The sequence below is a fragment of the Musa acuminata genome, chromosome BXJ3-1, assembly GCF_036884655.1.
Source record: "Musa acuminata AAA Group cultivar baxijiao chromosome BXJ3-1, Cavendish_Baxijiao_AAA, whole genome shotgun sequence".
NCBI classification, from domain to species: Eukaryota; Viridiplantae; Streptophyta; class Magnoliopsida; order Zingiberales; family Musaceae; genus Musa; species Musa acuminata.
The window spans coordinates 34,863,075-34,884,165 of NC_088349.1; the positions used below are offsets into that span (position 1 = coordinate 34,863,075).

Sequence of the window (21,091 nt, forward strand, 5' to 3'; positions counted from 1 at the left end):
TAGTGTATTATAATTTGTACACCATAAAGATCAAGATTTTGGTGAGAGAAGGAGAGAGAAAAACACTATTGATACTCTTGCGTTATTCCTCGTAGATCTAGTGGATTGAGATAATAGTTTTTCAAATTTTATCTGTGACTCATTATATTTATTTATTTTTATATAGTGAATAATTTAGTTTTCTTCTGTCAGCTTTCTAGTATATTCTTTTATTGTTAATTTCTAAAATTTTCTCCTAAAATTTTATTGTTTATATTCTTTCTAGTATATATATGTGTGTGGGGGTGTGTGGTTTTTCTAGTCGTAGAGCGTCCCAAGTTTAAAAAATTCCAATCCTAATAATATGAAAAGACTATTTTATCCTCGTAACTTGAAATATTTTTATCATAATTCTCAATATAGCAATATCTCTACTCATTTCTAGCTGCTTAGGCGATTGGCTCTCATCATGCATAGGCGACTAATATTACTAACTCACATGCCGGGCAAGTGGTTAGGGAAGGAGAGGGAGACAATCAATATTGCTTACTAGCCCATGTGTGGAGATGTAGGAGAGATGAGGTTGGGCAATCGACGAGGACCACAATCAACCATGACCAGAGGGCAAGGGTTTACCATGACCATGACCATGTAGGAATCTAGCTACATTGTATGTAATCTTGCAAGTAAAAAAAAAAAAGGTTGTTTATGCGCTCGTGAATGTGAGCTACATGTGATAAGTAAAGAGTATCCTAATTTACACAAGTTTGTCCATTTGCAATTAGTCATCTTCGCTAGTAATATGGCATGCCTATCAAGGCAGTCCATAGTTTGTTACTTTGCAATAATTGTTTTGCCAACTTCCTCAATCCTTAACGCCTTAACGCAATAATTGTTGGTAGTCAGCCGATGCGAAGCTTCTACAACATGGAATGCTTCCTGAGGAGATTTTAAGGAGTCAGTGTTAGTTAACAATATTGCATTCTCGTTGATAGCAAGCACCCAACTACAAGGAAACCAATGTTCTCCAGCAAATACAAAGTCTAAAAGCCATGATGGGATATATACTATATACATTATGGACTGGATCAAGAATTGTGGTCTATTCATATCAATTGGATAAAAAATATATCAACATCAGCATCCTCTTGTTGTAAGCAAAAACAGGCCTTTGAGAGAACACCAATCACAAATCAACAAAACAGACTATTACGAATGAAAAAGTAACATGCACAGATAACAAGAACAAACTTGCTATAGGGGATCAAAGAGTTCAGGCGGAGGCTCAAATCGGTGATCAAACACCGAGCCCTGGTCAGATTTATCGTCAGCACCAAGAAGCCAGCTTGTGTTCTTCAAGTCCTCTTTCATCAAGATCACGTCATACTTGTGGCTACCATGTAGATCTGCATCATCCATTCTCTCCCTTGTCATGAGGTTTTCCCAATCTGAAGATCTGGAACCAGTGTTCATGTTGCACGATGCTGCTCCGTTGAAGGCCCCAGATGTTTCCTTATGACCACCATTTTCAACAAGAATTCCATCATTAGTGACAGGAACAGTCGTCTTTGATGCTCCAACAGTTCGGCCACTGGACATCGTAGATTGAATACTATGAGGAAAAACTGATGCACCCCGAATGCCTCCAAAGCTCTTCTGGCGGATGTCCTACACTCACGTATTGAAGACATAGGAGTGTGATATACTATTGATTAAGCATGCATGACCTTATAGCTTTGTCTAATCTTAGTTCAATTTAGGAGGCAAGCACTCCTGTAAGAAGTTCAATGCTTGATGAAAATATTATGCCATGCACAAAATGGAACATACCATATGCTTAATAGCCATGTCAAGTGATGACTTTGAAATTGTTCTTCCAAATCCAGTGCTCTCTGTAGCAGAAGCCAGTTTAGGAGTCCTGCAAGGTCCAGCTTCAGATCCCATAGGCTTTTGGTCCTCAGGTGAATTGGAGTGAAGTGTGTTGCTGTGTAGAGGAGCTTTTGGTGTATTTTCTGGGAACTTGCTTCGAGATTCAAATGGTACAGAAATTTTTCGTTTTGAACTGGAAGGAACCACTGCTTCAGAATTTGAATTTGCCCGGACAGCAAGTGCCATTCCTGGTCGTGCCCTGCTGGCAGATAGAGAACGTTCAGGCAAATTTGTTGTAAGATTTGGTGGCACATCAATAGGAAAATCTGGAAGATCAATTGGCTGCACTGGAGCCCGAGGTCGGGGGGAGCTGGGACGAGAAGAAGATGCTGAAGAAACTGGAGCCCGAGACCATGGATTTGGGGAGACGGGACGAGAAGAAAATGCTGCTGAACCTTTTGGAACTTGAGGCTGTCGATTTGGGGAGCTGGGACAGGAAGAAGATGCCGAATGTGGAATTCGACCATTACTAGCTGAAAGCCGCCCAACAGATGGAGAGCGCCGTACTGTCGAGGCCGATGTTGTTGCCCGAGAAATTGGCAGGCAAGTGGCCGTTGATGGTCGGGAAATTGAATGGGCTGCCACCAAACTAGAGTTTGAGTTTGCACTAGTAGAGAATTGAGATCTAGAAGTTGGAGTTGCAGGCCTAGAATTATGTGATGGTTCAGGTTTAATACATGGAGGGCCAGAGGTTGATCGAGTTTTGACAAGAGTGAATGAACGTGTTTGCAATGGATAAGAGACTGGTATCAATGTCTTTGCAGTAGAAGGGGTTACTGGCCGTTTGATTGGGGTTGATGGTATTGAGGTGACTGAGATAGAGTTTGTATTAAGGACCAAGGTTTTGTTATGATCAGATATATAGCAAGATGAGAGAGAAGCAAGAGTGACCGAACTACTTCTGGCAGGTCTTGCAGAATGGCCAATCTCTGTTTGAGATGCAGAAAGCTGCACAGTCGACAGTAGAAGAGCAAGATATTCAATAAATTCTCCTTGAGCAAGAATTTTCAATATACAAACAAACAGGGTTAAAGGAGTTTGGCACTTTCAAGTGGTTCACAAAATTGCAGAAAAGAATTAACATGTTGATTTCATCTCCTTGTGTTCTTTCTATCTCAGATTTATGTTCAACTATGAGTTCTTTTATTTTTCAAGAAATGCCAATATGAATGAAAAAGGAAACTTTTGTCAAAGTGATTTTGTGACATGAAAATTTTTTTCGTTCAACAACAAAATTACAAGTTAAATACTTGATGCCATATAAAGCATCTCAATCCAATAAATAGGGGAAAAAGTAACTTCAAAAGAAAGAAAATACTTCAAAATAATTACCATAAAGCATAACCTCAATAAAAATTAGTGGACTTGTGTTAGTCGGAAAATAATGGCAACATACTACTCCAAACTTCTACCAAAACAATGGCAACATAGTGCTCCAAACTTTTACCATCCTTCTGGGTAAGTGCATGTAAATACCTCCTGTATAGGCCTACTTGCAAGACAATAACTCACTCATGGTTTTGAAAATCACTAAATCTCAAAGATTATCCTTCAGTAAAATTATGCATATCCAGTCCAACAAGTTGGAAAGAAAAAAGGACTGAATGATTGTCTGATATAACTTAGAAGCTGGTCCAAACATGCAGGTAGGCATGATGTTCATCAATTCATGAAGAATATGAGCAATCAGATGGAGGTTAGCGTTAGGATCGTAAAGGCACTAAGAGGGGACGGTGAATTAGTGCTTTCGAAACAAAGTTCCGATTTGAAAATTTCGATCGATAAAACCCGTAATAGAAATGTGTTTAACTAAAAATATGAGTAAGGGTAGTAAGTAAGCAAATCAGTAAGTAATGACAAGGGGAAGCAAGAAAATGATGTAAATTGATTTATAATGGTTCGATCGTCCCGACCTATGTCCACTCTTGATTCCTCTTTCCTCGAGACCACAGGCTTTCACTACTGATCTTCTTTTCAACGGGCGAAGATCAACTACCCTTGTTACAACCCTTCTCTTTTTCATAGGCTTAGAAGAGAACATTTACACCTCTCTTCTCATTTTAACAAGCTTAGGAAAGAATCTTTACACCTCTCTTTAACACAAGACCTCGGACCTCTTTAGTATAACCTCTACACTCAAGGAAGAAGAGACTCAAACATTTTTCAAGAGAGTTTACAACACTTTTATGCTCAAGAATTTCTGCTCCATCAAGCAAGCATGAGTGGGATATTTATAGACCTTAAATGACTTCAAAAATAGAGCAAAAAATTCAAATCCTCGAGTTTTCGAGGTACTAGCAGTGCTACCGTCAACGTCGGGCGATCCTACTGCCGAACAGAGCACGAGAATTTAGGCTCTGGCGGTACCACCGCCGACCTGGGCGATACTACCACCGGCACTAGCGGTACTACCGCCAAGATTCTCGGAAAAGCACAAATAGTGCTTTTCGGCTGGTACCGCCTGAGCCTGGCGGTGCCACTACCCAACCCAAGCCCAGGTCACTTAATTGGCCTTCCAACATGCCCAATTCGATCTTGGTTCAAGCCCATTGGGCTCCTAATCAAGTTGGCATGGTTACGCCCCAAAACCAACTCAAGTAGACTATAAACTACTTCGATCAAGACTTAACAACTCTAATTACAATCATGAAGCCTTCAACATGTTGTCCGGCATGTCATCTATTCATCTGACACTTCGTCCGAACCTCCGATGCATCGTCCTTTCCTTCAGCATATTGCCAATCCATCAGCATGTTAACCTCCCACAACATCCGATCTTCTTGGCGCAATACCTGATTCTTCCGACCCAATGCCCGAACTCATGGCACGAAGTCTATCCTTCGGCACATCTACCAATCTTCCGGCTCGATGTCCAATCTCTGACATGATGCTCTCCAACCCAACGTCTGATTCTCCTACTTCAACAATTTGTCTTTCGATGGTTCAAGTCCATGATCGAAGTTTCTCCTACGTCACTTATCTCAAACTCTTATTAGTCCATAAACTCATCAATCGATTTTATCATCAAAATCCGGGATTCAACAATCTTTCCCTTTTTTATGATGACAACTAATTGATGATAGAGTTTTAACTAAACTCCCCCTGTTTATATGTCATTTTGAAATGAACTCGAATTCAAAAAATGATAACATTTCAATGCTACTCTTTGGATTCAAGTCGAAAGAATTTTAATCAGAAATCATAGTAAGTTTCAATAATAATCATTGCAAAGATCATATGCAAAACATCATAGTTAAAATGTCAAAATAATCATTGCACACTTCATATACATAGTTAAAATGTCAAAGTAATCATTACATATGTCATATGCATAATTCCAAATCATCATAAGTTAAAACATCATAATTTTTTATGTCATCAAAGAGTACAATCAACTTCTCCTCATTTGTTATCAACAAAATGGAGAAATGTGCAAGTTACTACTCTTTGAAATGTACAAGCTACTACTTCTCTCTCCCCTTTGTCATCATAAAAAAGAAGAGAATGATACCATGGTATCATAGTGCTACTTCTCTCCCTTTACATAAATGTTCCAATCATAACATGAAAGATAAGTTCAAGTTATGAGAGGTCAATTGATGATGGGGTATTAACAAAACTCCTTTTTTATGTTATCTTAAAAATATGATTATCTTGAATTCAAAATAGAACTTTTTCAATAGTACTCTTAAATTCAAGTTGAGATAAATTTGAATTGATATATCATTACAAGCCCAAATATTTAATCATACTTCAAAAAATAACTAGTAAAATTTAGGCATGAGTCTTTACTAATGAAAAGTTATAAACACATTATAAGTCTCCTTGTTCAACATAATCGCTATTTCTCCTGTTTTGTCATCAACACAAATATGAGCGAGCTTCTTCTTCTCGTTTGTTATCAACAAATTGGAGTTTAAAAGTCATAAATACAAAATAATCGTACATAATAAATCTCAAGTCGTAATCATCAAGATTTATATAAAATAATAGGAGAACAAATATCATGATTCATTTGGATAAATCTCCTATAGCAAAAAGAATCATACGAGAACAAATAATAAAATATCTTGATTCATATAAAATAAATCTCAAGTTATAAATATCAAGTGAAAGATCATGATTCATTTGGATAAATCTCCTTCTTAGTCATTAGCGAAAAGAAAGAATCATAGGAGATCGAATATAAAATAAATCTTAAGTCATGAATCTCAAGAAGTTAAGTTCTTTCATTTATATACATCTTCTCTTTAGTAAATAACAAAAAGAATCATAGGAGAACAAATAATAAAATATCTTGATTCATATAAAATAAATCTCAAGCTATAAATATCATGATTCGTTTAGATAAATACTCTCTTTAGTAAAAAGAAAGAATCATACAAGAACAAATAGTAAAAGTTCTTGATTCATGCATTTGAATAAATATTTTTCAATGAAGAGCGAGTTTAAACACCTTTTTGATATATCTCCAATAATTAGCTCCTTAGGATGTGCATCTACATGCTTTCATTCCTTGGGTAAGGTTTCTTTGAAAATGGATATGTCTAAGTTGCTTAGGAGAGAAGAATTCAAATTCAAATTCAAATTATCAAATTCAAAATCATCATCAAAATCATTTTTCTTACCTTCGAGAAATTTATTGAAAACAACGTAGATATATTCCTATAAAATTAAAAAAAACTAAAGTTCTTTAGTTCCAATTTGTGAGATTAATTTTATACTTGCATGACCTAATCTCCTAGGTTAGAGCCATGCATCGTCGTTTAAAACCGAAAAACAAGTTTCGTCATGAAAATCATCAAGATCAATAGTATAAACATTATCGCTCCTTAAAGCAATCATAGATTTATTTTCATGTGGTATCTCTATGATGCAAGTATTAGATTCAAATTTAGTTTTATATCTCTTATCACACAATTGACTAATGCTTAATAAGTTTATGTTTTAAGCCATATACTAACAAAACATCTTCAGCAAAAAAATTTGATTTGTTACCAATATTTCCTTTGCCGATAATTTTTCCTTTATTATTGTCTCTGAAGGTGACATCCTCCATCTCGACTACTGAGCTTTGAGAAATGTATTGAATCTCCGGTCATGTGCCTTGGGCATCCACTATTAAGATACCATCTCTTACTCTTAGCTCTTGTTTGAAGACATACTTACAAGAAAGAGAGGTTTCCTTTAAGTACCCATTTAACTTTAGATCCTTCATGGTTAGATCTACATTTCTTAGCGTTTGGCATTAAATCATTTATGGTTCCTTTAGGAACCCATACTAATTTATAAGAGCTATATTTTTTAAATGAACATGTATAAGCATAATGACCACATCTTCTACAAAAATTACATTTAACTTTAAGGGAAAAATATAATATGGGTCCTTTTACAAACGTAGTTGACTTTTGTTAAGTGTTGTTGCTCACAAAACCGATTCCTTCCTTTCTATGTACATAATCTCTATTAGCAAGAATCATATTTAATGATTTGTTTCGAATTTTAAATTTTTTTAATGTTTGTTGTAATAACATAGTTTCCTTTTTGAGTGAGTCTATTTCTTTACATTTAGTGCAAGATGTTAACATGTAATTGTCATATTTATTTTTCAATCCATCAAATTCATTATAGAGAGATACATGATCATTTTTTAACAATTTATATTTCTTATCGATTGTTTTAAGTTTATCATATAAATAATAAAATGTATCAAATAATTCATTATAAGGTAAAGAAATTTCAGTTGAGTCACATACATCATCGCTGAAAGTCATAAATGCGTAGTTTGCTACTTCGTTTTTATTGGTTTGCTCTTCGTCTTCTGATGCACTTGATTCATCCCAAGTTGCCTTGAGTGATTTCTTCTTCTTTTGTGCTGGTAGCTTCTTCAATTGTAGATACTCATTTTTGAAGTGCCATAGCTTTTTGCATTCATAACAAATTATTGTATCCTTTTTAAGCTCATTTTGTTTCTTAGATTCCTATCTTACAAAATTTGTTTTGTTCTTTTTCATGAACTTTTTAAATTTTCTTGTGAGAAGGTCATCATCATTAAGCTTTCGCTCGAGTGATCTTCTTTAGTTCTAAGTGTAATATCCTTCTTGTTCTTTGGAAGGTTTTCCTCTTGTTCGTCATGTGCCTTGCAAATCATTCCATAGGTCATTAACGATCCTATGAGTTCTTTAAGAGGAAAGTTGTTGAAGTCCTTTATTTCTTGAATTGCAGTTACCTTTGGATCCCAATTTTTTGGAATAGATCTTAAAATTTTATTAACTAATTCAAGATTAGTATAACATTTACCAACTTTCAAACCATTGACAACATCCGTAAAGCGGGTATATATGTCACCAATGATTTTTGCTTAACTTCATTCTAATAATCAATAACTATATACCAAAAGATTAATCTTAGATTCTTTTACTCTATTTGTACCTTCATAAGTAACTTCAAGTGTATGCCAAATATCATTCCATTCATTTATCGGTTTAGAAGATTTTTGAAAACCACATTCAACGACATTCCACAAATCAAAATCTATAGAAATCAAGAAAATCTGCATTTGCGTCTTCCAATAAGTATAGTCCGTCCTAATAAACATAGGAGGACGAGTGATAGAGTTATCCTCTTGATTGCAAAAAAAAATCATTTAATCTCTCTTGGGTGTTAAACCAACTGGGAGAACTATGCTCTGATACCAACTGTTAGGATCGTAAAGGCACTAAGAGAGGGGGATGAATTAATGCTTTCAAAATAAAGTTCCGATTTGAAAATTTTGATCGATAAAACCCATATCGAAAATGTGTTGAACTAAAAATATGAGTAAGGGTAGTAAGTAAGTAAATCAGTAAGTAATGATAAGGGAAGATAAGAAAAGGATACAAACCGATTTATAGTGGTTCGGTCGTCCTAACCTACGTCCACTCCCGATTCTTCTTCTCTCAAGGCCACCGGCTTTTACTACCGATATTTTTTTCAACGGACGAAGATCAACTACCCTTGTTACAACCAAGGTCCGCCATACCATACCGTACCGGAGTTTCGACCCGGGCTCGGTACGGTACGGTACCGGTGTACCGAGCGGTACACCAGGGCGTACCGAGCGGTACACCCTGGTGTATCGATACTGTAGCAGTGCTACAGTATAGTACTGTAGCACTGTAGCGATACAGGGCGGTCCGCGTACCGAGTACCTTGCGGACCGGTACGTACCGCCCGGTATGGTCGGTACGCTTCGGTACGGCAGACACTGGTTACAACCCTTCTCGTTTTCACAGGCTTAGGAGAGAACCTTTACACCTCTTTTACACAAGACCTCACACCTCCTTAGTATAACCTCTACACTCAAGGAAGAAGAGACTCAAACACTTTTCAAGAGAGTTTACAATACTTTTATGCTCTAGAATTTCTGCTCCATCAAGTAAGCATGAGTGAGATATTTATAGACCCCAAATGGCTTCAAAAATGGAGCCAAAAATTTAAATCCTCGAGTTTTCGGGGTACTAGCGATACTACTGTCGACACCGGGCGGTACTACCGCCGAACAGAGCCTGGGAATCTGGGCTCTAGCAATACCACCGTCAGCCTGGGCAATATCATCGCCGACACTAGCGGTACTACCACCGGGATTCTCGGAAAAGCATAAACAATGCTTTTCGGCTCTCATGCGGTACCATCGCTTGAGCCTAACAGTGCCACCGCCCAACCCAACCTTAGGTCACTGAATTGACCTTCCAACAGGCCCAATTCGACTCTGGTTCAGGCCCAATGGGCTCCTAATCAAGTTGACATGGTTACGCCCCAAAACCAACTCAATTAGACTCTAAATAACTTCGATCAAGACTTAACAACTCTAATTACAATTATGAAGCTTTCAGCACATTGTCCGGTATGTCATTTATTCATCCGACACTTCGTTCAAACCTTTGACACATCGTCCTTTCTTTCGACGTATTGCCCGATCCATTAACATGTTAACCTTCCACAACATCCGATCTTTTTGGCACAATACCTGATCCTTCCGGCCCGATGCCCAAACTCATGGCACGAAGTCCATCCTCCGATATGTCGACCAATCCTCTGGCTCGATATCTAATCTCTGACATGATGCTCTTTAGCCCAACGTCTGATTCTCCTGCTTCAACGATTTGTCTTTCGATGGTTCAAGTCCATGATCGAAATTTCTCCTGCGTCACTTATCTCAAACGCTTATTAGTCCATAAACTCACCAATTAATTTCATCACCAAAATTCGAGATTCAACAGTTAGTAATATGACATGAATGCTTTGAATGTTTCACAGGTGATGGAAATTTCTCGTTTTAGTCATGTATATTAAGGCTCATCAATTATCTGATTAGATTCAATGGTAAGGGGCAAAATTGACTACATAAAAGTTCAAATACTTTAGAGAAGTTACTAGTATGCAATTAAATCAAAGATAGTGGTTATCTTCTTCAATGAAAAGTAGGCACATGGATAGATACATAAATCAGGATACCAAATCATCATTATGAATAAAAAATTCTATAAGTGGAATATAATTTAGAAAAATATGTAATTGAAAAACCAAATTCAGATGTACATAATACAAACCCTAGATGCTCTTGCAGTTGAGGATGATCTAACAGTAGAACTATGCTTAGGTGCAGCAGCAGGTAATTGTTTCTCAATAGAAACCAAGGAAGCAGCATGTGGAGTTGCAGGGGGAGTTAGAAGCCTGTTAATAATTAATATAAATTGACATGTAATTAGCTCCAAAATTTCATGAATAATGTTGATAAAAGATAGTCAACCTGTAATGCACAAAAAAGGACTGAAAAATATAATTCTAGCAACATCTATACCACAAACTGTTTTAGTGAAGATAAGTATCAAATTTAAATTCTTAAAATCACATAGATTAACAACTTGCTCATCCAATAGTGCAAGTTACTCAGCTTTGGTAAGTCATAACTGCCTTATATGCATTATTGAAGATGACGATAGATATGGAATCATTTCTTTTAGTATTCTACAGTACACAAGAACAAAGTTATAACCAAGACGGGACTGTGATTCTGCTTAAGCAAAAATAGAACTGTTTATGGAAGTTCAGAACTAGATAAAATAGAACTTCTTAATACTAAATGTATTAAGAAACATTGGAGTGTAGAGACATTTAGTTTCATTTAAAATCTGGGAATTTGGTACTAAGAAAAGTACAAACTAGTGTAAGATGATAAAAAGAATATAAAAGATCTTATCGCTGTAGTTGGGTATAGCAATCATGCATATTTCATTTCTAGGGAGTCACATTCATCCTATGTTACAGTAGTAGTTTTACTTAGTAGTGTGGTCAACTCATCCGCCGAGAGGATAGGATTGTGCGCAACCACCACAAAATGACAAGTTTTAATGTCCCAAATAGTTGGAGTCACAAACATGGATCTTTTTCTATCATTGAACTTTGTGTGAAGCAATACTTAAAATTAAATCGTGAACATTTAAATCAATGTTTCTAGTAAGTCTTCCAGGTTTCCCTCTTTGTATCCTCACACCACTTCTGACATTTTAACCTGTTGAAATCATTGGCACAGAGCTTATATGAGATATCAAAATATTGATTTGCACATTCCTCAGATATTTACACATCAATTACAATAATATCATGAGTGAATACCAAAATCATAAACAACAGACAAGAATGGCAATATATGGATCATCCACTTGTATAAAACACATGCACCAAATACGAAGTAGAAAGAAATATGAATCAAACTATACAAAGTCACTAAGTAGGAAATTGATTTCCAAAAAAAATCTGATAGAACTGGTATTCGTCAAGGCGCAGACCAAATGAAGATAGAATTTCAGAAGTAATATTGCTTGCAAAGCTATGAAAAAGTGATGCTTCTCTAGAATTTAAAAATTAATCTACAATAAGAATTTCAAGATTGGCATTCAGTGTCCCATATAACAGATCAGTTCTTGTCTGGTCAAATTGGATGGTAGTTCTTTGTTTTGAGTAGGGACACAAAGGCCAAGACCAGGCACTTAAGTCCTATCAGAGTTAAACAAGGGGGTAACACCTGGTAGTGACCGAACTCTTCGCCCTTTTACCTAGACGTCAGGGTATTTAGCAGTTGAGCTAAGCTTGGTCGATATTGAATCTGTTGTACTTGATACGATGGTTCTCAATCATGCCCAACTATAAGCTTTCTGATTGGTCATGTGCAACTCTGGAATGCCAGTGTTATAAGTGCCCTAATCGAGTCTTGTGTGCAACTTAGCATAACAAACAGTGAAATCTGCAGTGTTTTCCATCAATGATTCACGAACTCAAGAAAACCTTCAGAATGAAGTTTAAACGGATTGATCCTGCAGCATTTACCAATCATAATCGTGCTTCCCGAAGTCAGCATCGAGCAAACCGTCCATGCCGCTCCAATTAATCTTGGCTTTCCCAACAGATTCATTCGATTCTACAAAAGGAACCACGATCAGAGAGAGGTAAATCAGCAAGCATAACAAAGACCGATGGCAGCGGCGTAAACGAAAAGCAACAAATTCAATGAGAAGAACAACCGGGTCCTTCCTGGCCGTCGGATTCGAGAACAGACCCGATCGGAGGGCAAGCGATGCGGCCCGTGAGAAGAGATCTATCACCAAGCCGCTGCCCTCCGCTGGCGTATCTCCTCTCCGGCCGGAGCAGCAACGACGCCGCCGGGACACTCCTCGCGGAGATCGGGGAATCCTTGCAGATGTGACTCATTCGGGAGCCGCCGCTGATGACATCGGCGTCCTCCGGAGGCCTTCCGAGATCCGATCCAGAGGAGGTGGCGATTAAGAGAGCGAAAGAAGCACCTCAACTGCGAGTGGAAGAAAGCATGTCGTGTTTTATTGATATGGCATAATTGCGTATACGTCCCTCTAAAGCTTAGTCTAATATTATATCCACTCAAAACCTTAAAAAAAATACATGTAGTTATTCTCCTTTAGTTACTGTAAATTAATTAGAGTTTAATTTATTATATTATACCTTATAAAACACCATTACTTTTAAACTTTTATGAAATTAAATACGATTAAAAATGTAGAATTTTATATAATGTCAATGATGGTGACAAATGCATATATACTCTCCGAAAATTTGCATTGGTCATTGATAAATGCATATGCATAATATAAAAGAGGAACTGAAACAGAAGATAGACATCGAAGTCAATATAACTGCTACCTAACGGTCAAAAGGAATTAAAAGGTCAGGAGCCCACGTAACCAGATACATATCACTGCCTGATGACGCGGCAGTTAGTTATTGGTCGACATTCGGGAAAGCCAGCGGCGCCCGTTCACTGTTTCCTCTTTTCCCGGATTCGGGTCGAGCGTGACATGCTGGAGACCATAGAACACAGAACAGGGGCTTCCATTGGTCTGCAGCAGGGGCCTACAAGGGCCATAGGTGCAGCAGCCAATGGAAGTGATGTGGGAAGGTTTTCTTTGTGCCAAACAAGAGTGATGTATGGATGGATCCAAAGAAATACATCAAATTACTATGTTTATCAAAGTGATTAATGTGGATTAATTATTATGTGCACTGTAGACTCATTGTGATCTATCCGTTCTCATAGATGAACATAACCAGGACATGAATATAGCTTTCACAAATAAATATGTTCCTCCTTTTTGATGTATTTCTTTGGATCAAGTCATACCCAAACAATGGTTATAACACATCCTCTCTTAGTGTGTGCATTGAATTCTTTCTTGTCCTAATATCTTGAGTTTGTGTTGTAACCCTTTGCCTTCACGTTTCTAGTTTTTCCAATTATATATATATATATATATATATATATATATATATATATATATATATATATATATATATATATATATATAAGAAAAAAAGAGAAAAAGATGTAGTATAGAAGCACCAACTATATACAATAATTGTAGTGATCTTTTATCATGCATGTTGAATGTTTGCTGGAGTGCAGTAGCATTAATCTCTATGACTTCCTCAAAGCCCCTTCATTAAGCAAACAAGGGGAAAAAAGGTTTGTTCACCATTCTTCGTGCCTTTCAAAACTCCTTACAAAAAATTCTTTCAAGCCTTCTGATAAGACAAAAGTTTTCATCCTGATTTTTCACATTTAATAACCTCTTCCATCAAAAAAAGATACTAGGAAAGCATCCAGCAACAGAAAAGATGTTCCAATCTTTCATTATGAAACTGTACTAATCTTTTGATATATTGATCATCTTGTACTGATAAATCATCGTTCTTATGCTGGGAGATCTGGTCAAGACTCTCCACATCATTTAGGCTTAAGCAACTCTACTTGGCTGCACCACATGGGAGGAGTGTACAAAATATACATGATAGAATCAATGGATCTATCATCTTCAGCTCTTGCAGATAGTAGTTTCCAACAAATCATTATTCCATCACTATGCAATTAGATACACAAAAGCTTAAGCACATATTTTTCATGAACCAAATTACCAGTACATTCAAGTATGGAAAAACTCTATAGTATTCAAACCCCTTCCTCTCTTCCTCCTCTCTCTACATTTACTTAAGCTATAGCTGCTCTTATGCCACAGGCATCATGATCTCTGATATCATCTAACTCGACTTCATTTCAGTCAGTGCATTTGCTGTCGAACTCAGTATTTTTGTGAGACAGATTGCCTTTGCCACCTCCAACTCTTCCCATCCGATCCTTGTGACTTCCTTGTGCTTTTCCAGTGTTTTCCATGAGTTGGGCCAAATATTGCTATCTTGCTAATCCCTTTGGAAATGGATGTACAGAATGCTCTACTATGTTCTGCTGAGCTGTTATCCCCCATTCCTTGCTTCATGAACGCTTGTTCATTCTCCAATTCACTAAGCCTCACCCTCATTCTTGATATTTCTAACTTGAGTTCTCGGTTTTCCCTCCTTAGAGAGGCATAGTTATCTCTGGGAGAGATTGCAGCATATACTACACTACTGCTGTTGACCATCCTCTGTGAAAAGGATGCCTCACAATCATTACCTGAGATGGTAGACTTCAGTTGAAACGGCTCATAATAAAGGACACGAACAATCATCTGGAGTGGTAGCCGATCATTTTGGGCTGCATGATTGTGTTGATGTTGATAGGAAGAGAGGATAGAAATATCAAATAGAGGAAGAGAATGACAAGCTTTCAATCTTCTATATTTCTCTCAAGAAAAATTCTTTTATAATTTCAGAAACTCTCTTTTTTACTCTCATGACCCAACATATGGGGTTTATATAGTCTCCAAAGATACATTATATTAATTATATTCAAGATGAATCATTCTCTTTCAAGAAATCCTTTCAAGAACCAATAACCAATTTGACTTATTCTTCTATAGACTTTTAATCCATTTTTTCTTCTTCATGTAATGAATCTCCCTCTTGATGCAATGAACCTTTTTATGCCTCTTGAACAAGTTTAATTCTAACATTCTCCCCCCTTAAACTTGTTCCATCTAGCATGCCAAGTTTTTCTTCGAAGTTGTTGAATATATACTTCTTCTTCAAGAACTCCATTAAGAAATACTGATTTGATATCCATTTGTAAAATCTTCCATTTCATTTGAGTTGCTAGAGAGATAAGTAATCTTACTGTCTCCAATCGAGCAACTGGCGTAAATACTTCTTCATAATCAATCCCATATTGTTGTTTATATCCTTTTGCAACCAATCTGGTCTTGTATTTCTCCACCTCTCCTTTTGCATTTCTTTTTGTTTTGAAGATCCACTTAACACCGATAGCATGATGGTCTTCTGGAAGTGTAGTAAGCACCCATGTATTATTTTTGTTAATGGCATGAATCTCTTCATTCATAGTTTGTCGCCATTTTTCATCTCTATAAGCTTCTTCAAAGGATAATGGATCATTTCCTGCAAAAAGATAAAATAAAGAAAGTTCATCATTATTAGTATCAATCCTTCGAGTCACATCATATAGGTCCTGAATCGGTCTTGTCCTTCTTATAATTGGACTTCTTGAATCATGTGACCTAGCTGATCTAGGTGATGATTCCGGCATAGCCACTTCGGTGCTTGCTTGTATTATATCATCTTCTTCTGAAGCTACAACTTTCTTATGCTGCTCATCACTTTTCCAGTTCCAAATCTGTTGTTCATCAAACTCAACATTTCTTGACATCACAACTTTATTTGTAATAGGATTGTAGAGTTTGTAACCATTGGAATTCTCTGGATAACCTAGCAAAATGCATTTTTGACTTTTATCCTCCAATTTTGTTCTCTTCTCTTCTGGTATCTTGGCAAATGCAAGACTTCCAAAAATCCTCAAATGATCAACTCTTGGTTTTTGTAAGCTCCATGCTTCTTCTGGTGTAACATTACCAATTCGCTTTGTCGGAAACCTGTTAAGCAAATAAACTGCACAAGCAACAGCATCACCCCAAAATTCTTTCGGAATTTTTCTTTCCTTTAACATACATCGGACCATATTAAGGATAGTCCTATTTTTTCTTTCTGAGACACCATTTTGTTGAGGTGTGTATGGCATGGTGAATTGATGTAGAATTCCATTATTTCTACAAAAACTTTCAAATTCATTTGATATATATTCACCACCTCTATCTGTTCTTAAACATTTAATCTTACAACAACTTTGTCTTTCAACCAAATCCTTAAATTCTTTGAATTTGCTTAAAACTTCTTTCTTTTCTTTTAACATGTAAACCCAAGTTTTTCCACTATGATCATCAGTAAATGTAAGAAAATACCTGCTTCCTCCAAGTGATATTGGATTGATAGGGCCACAAACATCTGAGTGTACCAGATCAAGTCGATTCCATGCTCTTTTTGTCCTTCTCACTTTGAAAGGCTTTCTTTCTTGCTTACCCATGACACATACTTCACATAATTTTGCTGGGCGATCAATTTTTGGCATTCCTGTCACCATATTATACTTCTCTAGAAGTTTCAAAGCCTCAAAATTTAAGTAAACATATCTAAGATGCCAAAGTGTAGAAATGTCCTCAATATCAGCTCTAAAACAATTTGATTGATCAAAAATAGTTAAATGCAGAGGAAACATTCTATTCTTTACCATTTTCACATGTGATATCAGTGTTTTATTCTTATCACGAATTGAGAGAGCCATATCTTTCATCTTAATATCATAACCTTTTTTAAGTAATTGTCCCAAGCTTAGAATATTATTTTTCATATCAGGAACATAATAAACATCTGAAATGCATAATTCCTTGCCATTATTAAGTTCAAGGAGAATTTTACCTTTGCCTCTTACTGGTCTTTGAGACAAATCACCAAATGTAATATACCCGGAATAACTTGTATCTATTTCTGAAAATAGCTCTTTGATGCCACACATGTGATTTGAGGCTCCTATATCTAGATACCATGTCATAGACTGATCATTTTTCAAATTTTCATAACTCATTAGCAAAACTTGATTTTCCTTCTTTTCTTTCTCAACAAAATTTGCCTTATCACCTTGATTGTTAGGATTATAATAACATTCATAAGAGTAATGTCCATACCTTTTGCAAACATAGCATTGTATTTCAGACCTTTTAGAGTTTCTGCCACGTCCACGGCCTCGGCCACGTCCTCGACCATAACCTCGGTCTCTTTGGCTATAATTTTCTCCAATATCTTCACTGTTTGGAGATTCTTGATTGGTCTGATTTCTATCTCCTCTTCCTCTTTGTCTTCGTCCTCTTCCTCTTTGAGAATTTGATTCTCTTTTATTTTCAAGAGCAAACTTAGCTTGTAGTGCTTGCTCCATAGTTTTCTCTTCTCCTCTTTTTGTAATCCTTTGTTCATGAACTTGAAGGGAACCCATAAGTTCTTCTAAAGACATTTTTTCCAAATCTTTAGATTCTTCAATCGCAACAGCAATAAAATCAAATTTCGGATCTAGAGATCTCAATATTTTTTCTATTACTCTCTGATTATTTACTTGTTCACCATTTCGTCTCATTTGATGAACAATAGAAATGATTTTTGAGAAGTAATCAGAAATAGTTTCAGAAGTACCTTGTTGTAGTTTTTCAAACTCGGCTCGTAAAACTTGTAGACGAAGTTTCTTTACCTTATCAACACCACCGAATACTCTTTGAAGCATTTCCCAAGCCTCCTTTGAAGTATTTGCTGGAGCGATGATCTCGAACATTGTATCATCAAGGCCTTGGTAGATTGTGAACAAAGCCTTTTTCTCCTTCTTCCTTCTTTCTTTGAGTTGTTTTCTTCCTTCTGTATTCATTGCTCCTTCTTCTGCTGGACTTGGTTCAGCAAATCCATCTTCTACAAACTCCCATACATCTTGGGAGCCTAGAAGAACCTTTATTTGGATGCACCATATGTCATAATTTTCTTTTGTCAATCTGGGGATCTGGAGTTGGATGGCAATTAAGGAAGAAGTCATAGCTTAACCTATGCTCTGATACCAAATGTTGATGTTGATAGGAAGAGAGGATAGAGATATCAAATAGAGGAAGAGAATGACAAGCTTTCAATCTTCTATATTTCTCTCAAGAAAAATTCTTTTATAATTTCAGAAACTCTCTTTTTTACTCTCATGACCCAACATATGGGGTTTATATAATCTCCAAAGATACATTATATTAATTATATTCAAGATGAATCATTCTCTTTCAAGAAATCCTTTCAAGAACCAATAACCAATTTGACTTATTCTTCTATAGACTTTTAATCCATTTTTTCTTCTTCATGTAATGAATCTCCCTCTTGATGCAATGAACCTTTTTATGCCTCTTGAACAAGTTTAATTCCAACAGATTGGAGGCTTCTTGGGAGAGCTTCTGGCAATCTACGAGCTTGCACAATTTCTTGCATTCAGACTCGGTCATTGATGGATGGGCCTAAAAGGATAAACAGATTTGGTCAACTTACCAGATACGCAACTGTATTCTGATTTATAGAAGGCCAAAAAATTTTCATTAAGATATAGCAAACAGTTAGAATAAATATTATATCATCACCGGGAACTATGTCTCCAAGGCTTGTTAGATGTTCTTTGGACATCAGTTGTCTTACTACCTTCTTTAGGGGCAAAAAGAATCTGTCAGGTGCCTGGAAGCTGTCCAACATGGCCATTAGAGTTTGATAAAAGGCATACCTATGGATTGTCAGAACCATTTTATGGTAACCTTGTTGAGAAGATAACTAAGAACACTGGCAATTGGAAGGATACTGCAAGGAATCAACCATCAACTCTCAAGTGTAAACCAATTAGCACATTTGAAGTGAAGTGTGTCAGCTATTGCACATCAGGCATAACAGATTGTACACCGCCCCCCCCCCCCCCAGAATTCTAATGAAGCTTAGTTAGAGTTAATATTTCAGAAGAAAGTTGTTTGTCCTGCATCAAGCTTCAAAGTGACTGTATCAATAATAAAGTGACACATAATTCTTTAGTGATAAATGCTACATGGGCCTTTGTACCAAGAAAAGGTCCTAGTCAATCAATAAGGATATAAATTGTAATATGATACATAATTTTCTAGTGATAAATGTCAAATGGCCTTTAGCACAAATGGGAGGCGGTATTCAATCAGAAAGAATAGAAATAATCAAGAAATACATAATTCTTTAGTGATAAATGCTAAATAATCTTTAGCATAAAAAATAGAGATGGTATTCATTCAAGAAGTAAAAGAATTATATGAAAAATTAGCCATATTTGGATATGGCTATGACAAAGCATATTGACTATTACGATGCAACTCCTGTACATGCCAGTGCACACATATGCGTGCATCCACACATGAACATGCATCGATGCAGCCACAACCACAAGTGCACATATATGTTCATAGATTCAATTGGTACCTTTAGGTATATGTCAATGGCTCTGTAAATTCCATCATCGATAACACGAGGATATTCTGGCAAAAGTTCAATGAGTGCCATGAATTTGGGCAGTTTTAGATATGGATCTGGTGCAATTTCAGCAAGATAACCATCAATGAGCCTCCCAACTTTCAATACTGAACTGTGACTAATAGATTTTAGGCCTTGTGATTCATATGAACACTGTGATGATTCCTCAGAGTCTTCCTCGTCAATTCTTTTCAAGAAATTTACCAGTATCCGGTGGACAGTATCAACATCAAACACTGAATCGCTTGTTTGTAGTGAAGGAATGAGGAGATCATCAAGTGAAGCCAGTTCCAGTTGGAACCCAATCCTCCTTTCAAGCTCCTGCTTACAGCTTAGACCTGCATCCATCTCTACTGCCATCCTCAAAATTCCAAACAAAATGTATAGAGGAACAGATGTGATCTTTTCTGTTGCTAAGAGACCAACAAGAGCTTCTACTATTACTCTCTATCTGCTCTGACACCTTTTCTCCTCATGGCAGTTATAACTTGCTTATAAAGTTCAATATTTAGTACAGAAAGTTCTTCCACCCACCAGTACTGGCAATGCGTCTTTTCAGATCTGCTATCACATTCCAAATGAGCTAAACCAGAAACCAATTGCTCCTTGCTAACATTGTTTGCAATTGCGTCTATACATCTGTCCAGGAGACCCACATCCTCCGCCATGGGATGCAAGCCATCACATGCACATAAAACTTCTAGTGCCTTCTCAACACTTTGAGATACAATCTCATCTAAGTATGTCTCTGTTCGGGCAATTAGGTTGCATTCCTTATATTGTTCTGTCCTTTCCAGATATTCTGCTATGCAACGGAGTTTTGCAACATTATTAGGGGTGATCTCGAAATTTGTTCCATAACAGAATTTAGCAGCAAGTTCAAATGCTTCAGCTCCCCCAGGAACCCCATGAAGCTCCAACCTCGAGAGGTCTGGATTCCTGGATTCATTTGCCATTTTCCAAAATTCTCCACTCCGCAAAACCAGAGGAAACTATAAAATACATATCAAACATGTATGATTTTCATCAAGGTAGTAAGTATGTAAACTGAATTAAGATTCAGCAGGATGTAATAAGAAACTATGCAACAAAATAAAGACTACTGCCATTTTCGCTTGTGTTGCTGAGAAGAATTAATTTATTGAGAGCACACAATAAGCAACACAAATAATCTGCAAATGCCATAGAAGGATGATAACTGTGGCAAATTCTAGAAAAGTTAAGCTAACGGCAATCTGAAACTTGCAGATATGTTTATCAATCTGTTGGACCACATAAACATTTA

General features: G+C 36.6%; 1 protein-coding gene and 1 pseudogene across 1 annotated transcript; both read right to left on the reverse strand.

Annotated features, from left to right (window-relative positions):
• Positions 1–1,063: 1,063 nt before the first annotated feature.
• Positions 1,064–12,781, reverse strand: LOC135628468 (uncharacterized). The gene is made up of 5 exons (XM_065135129.1): positions 12,471–12,781; positions 12,277–12,367; positions 10,500–10,623; positions 1,810–2,856; positions 1,064–1,647 (listed from the first exon to the last, which is right to left on the reverse strand). The coding sequence occupies exons 1-5, from the start codon at positions 12,655–12,657 to the stop codon at positions 1,234–1,236; spliced, it is 1,863 nt and encodes a 620-aa protein (XP_064991201.1). The 5' UTR covers positions 12,658–12,781; the 3' UTR covers positions 1,064–1,233.
• A 1,774-nt stretch (positions 12,782–14,555) lies between these two features.
• LOC135629241 (BTB/POZ domain-containing protein At3g08570-like) lies at positions 14,556–20,881 on the reverse strand (annotated as a pseudogene).
• Between the last annotated feature and the right edge of the window lie 210 nt (positions 20,882–21,091).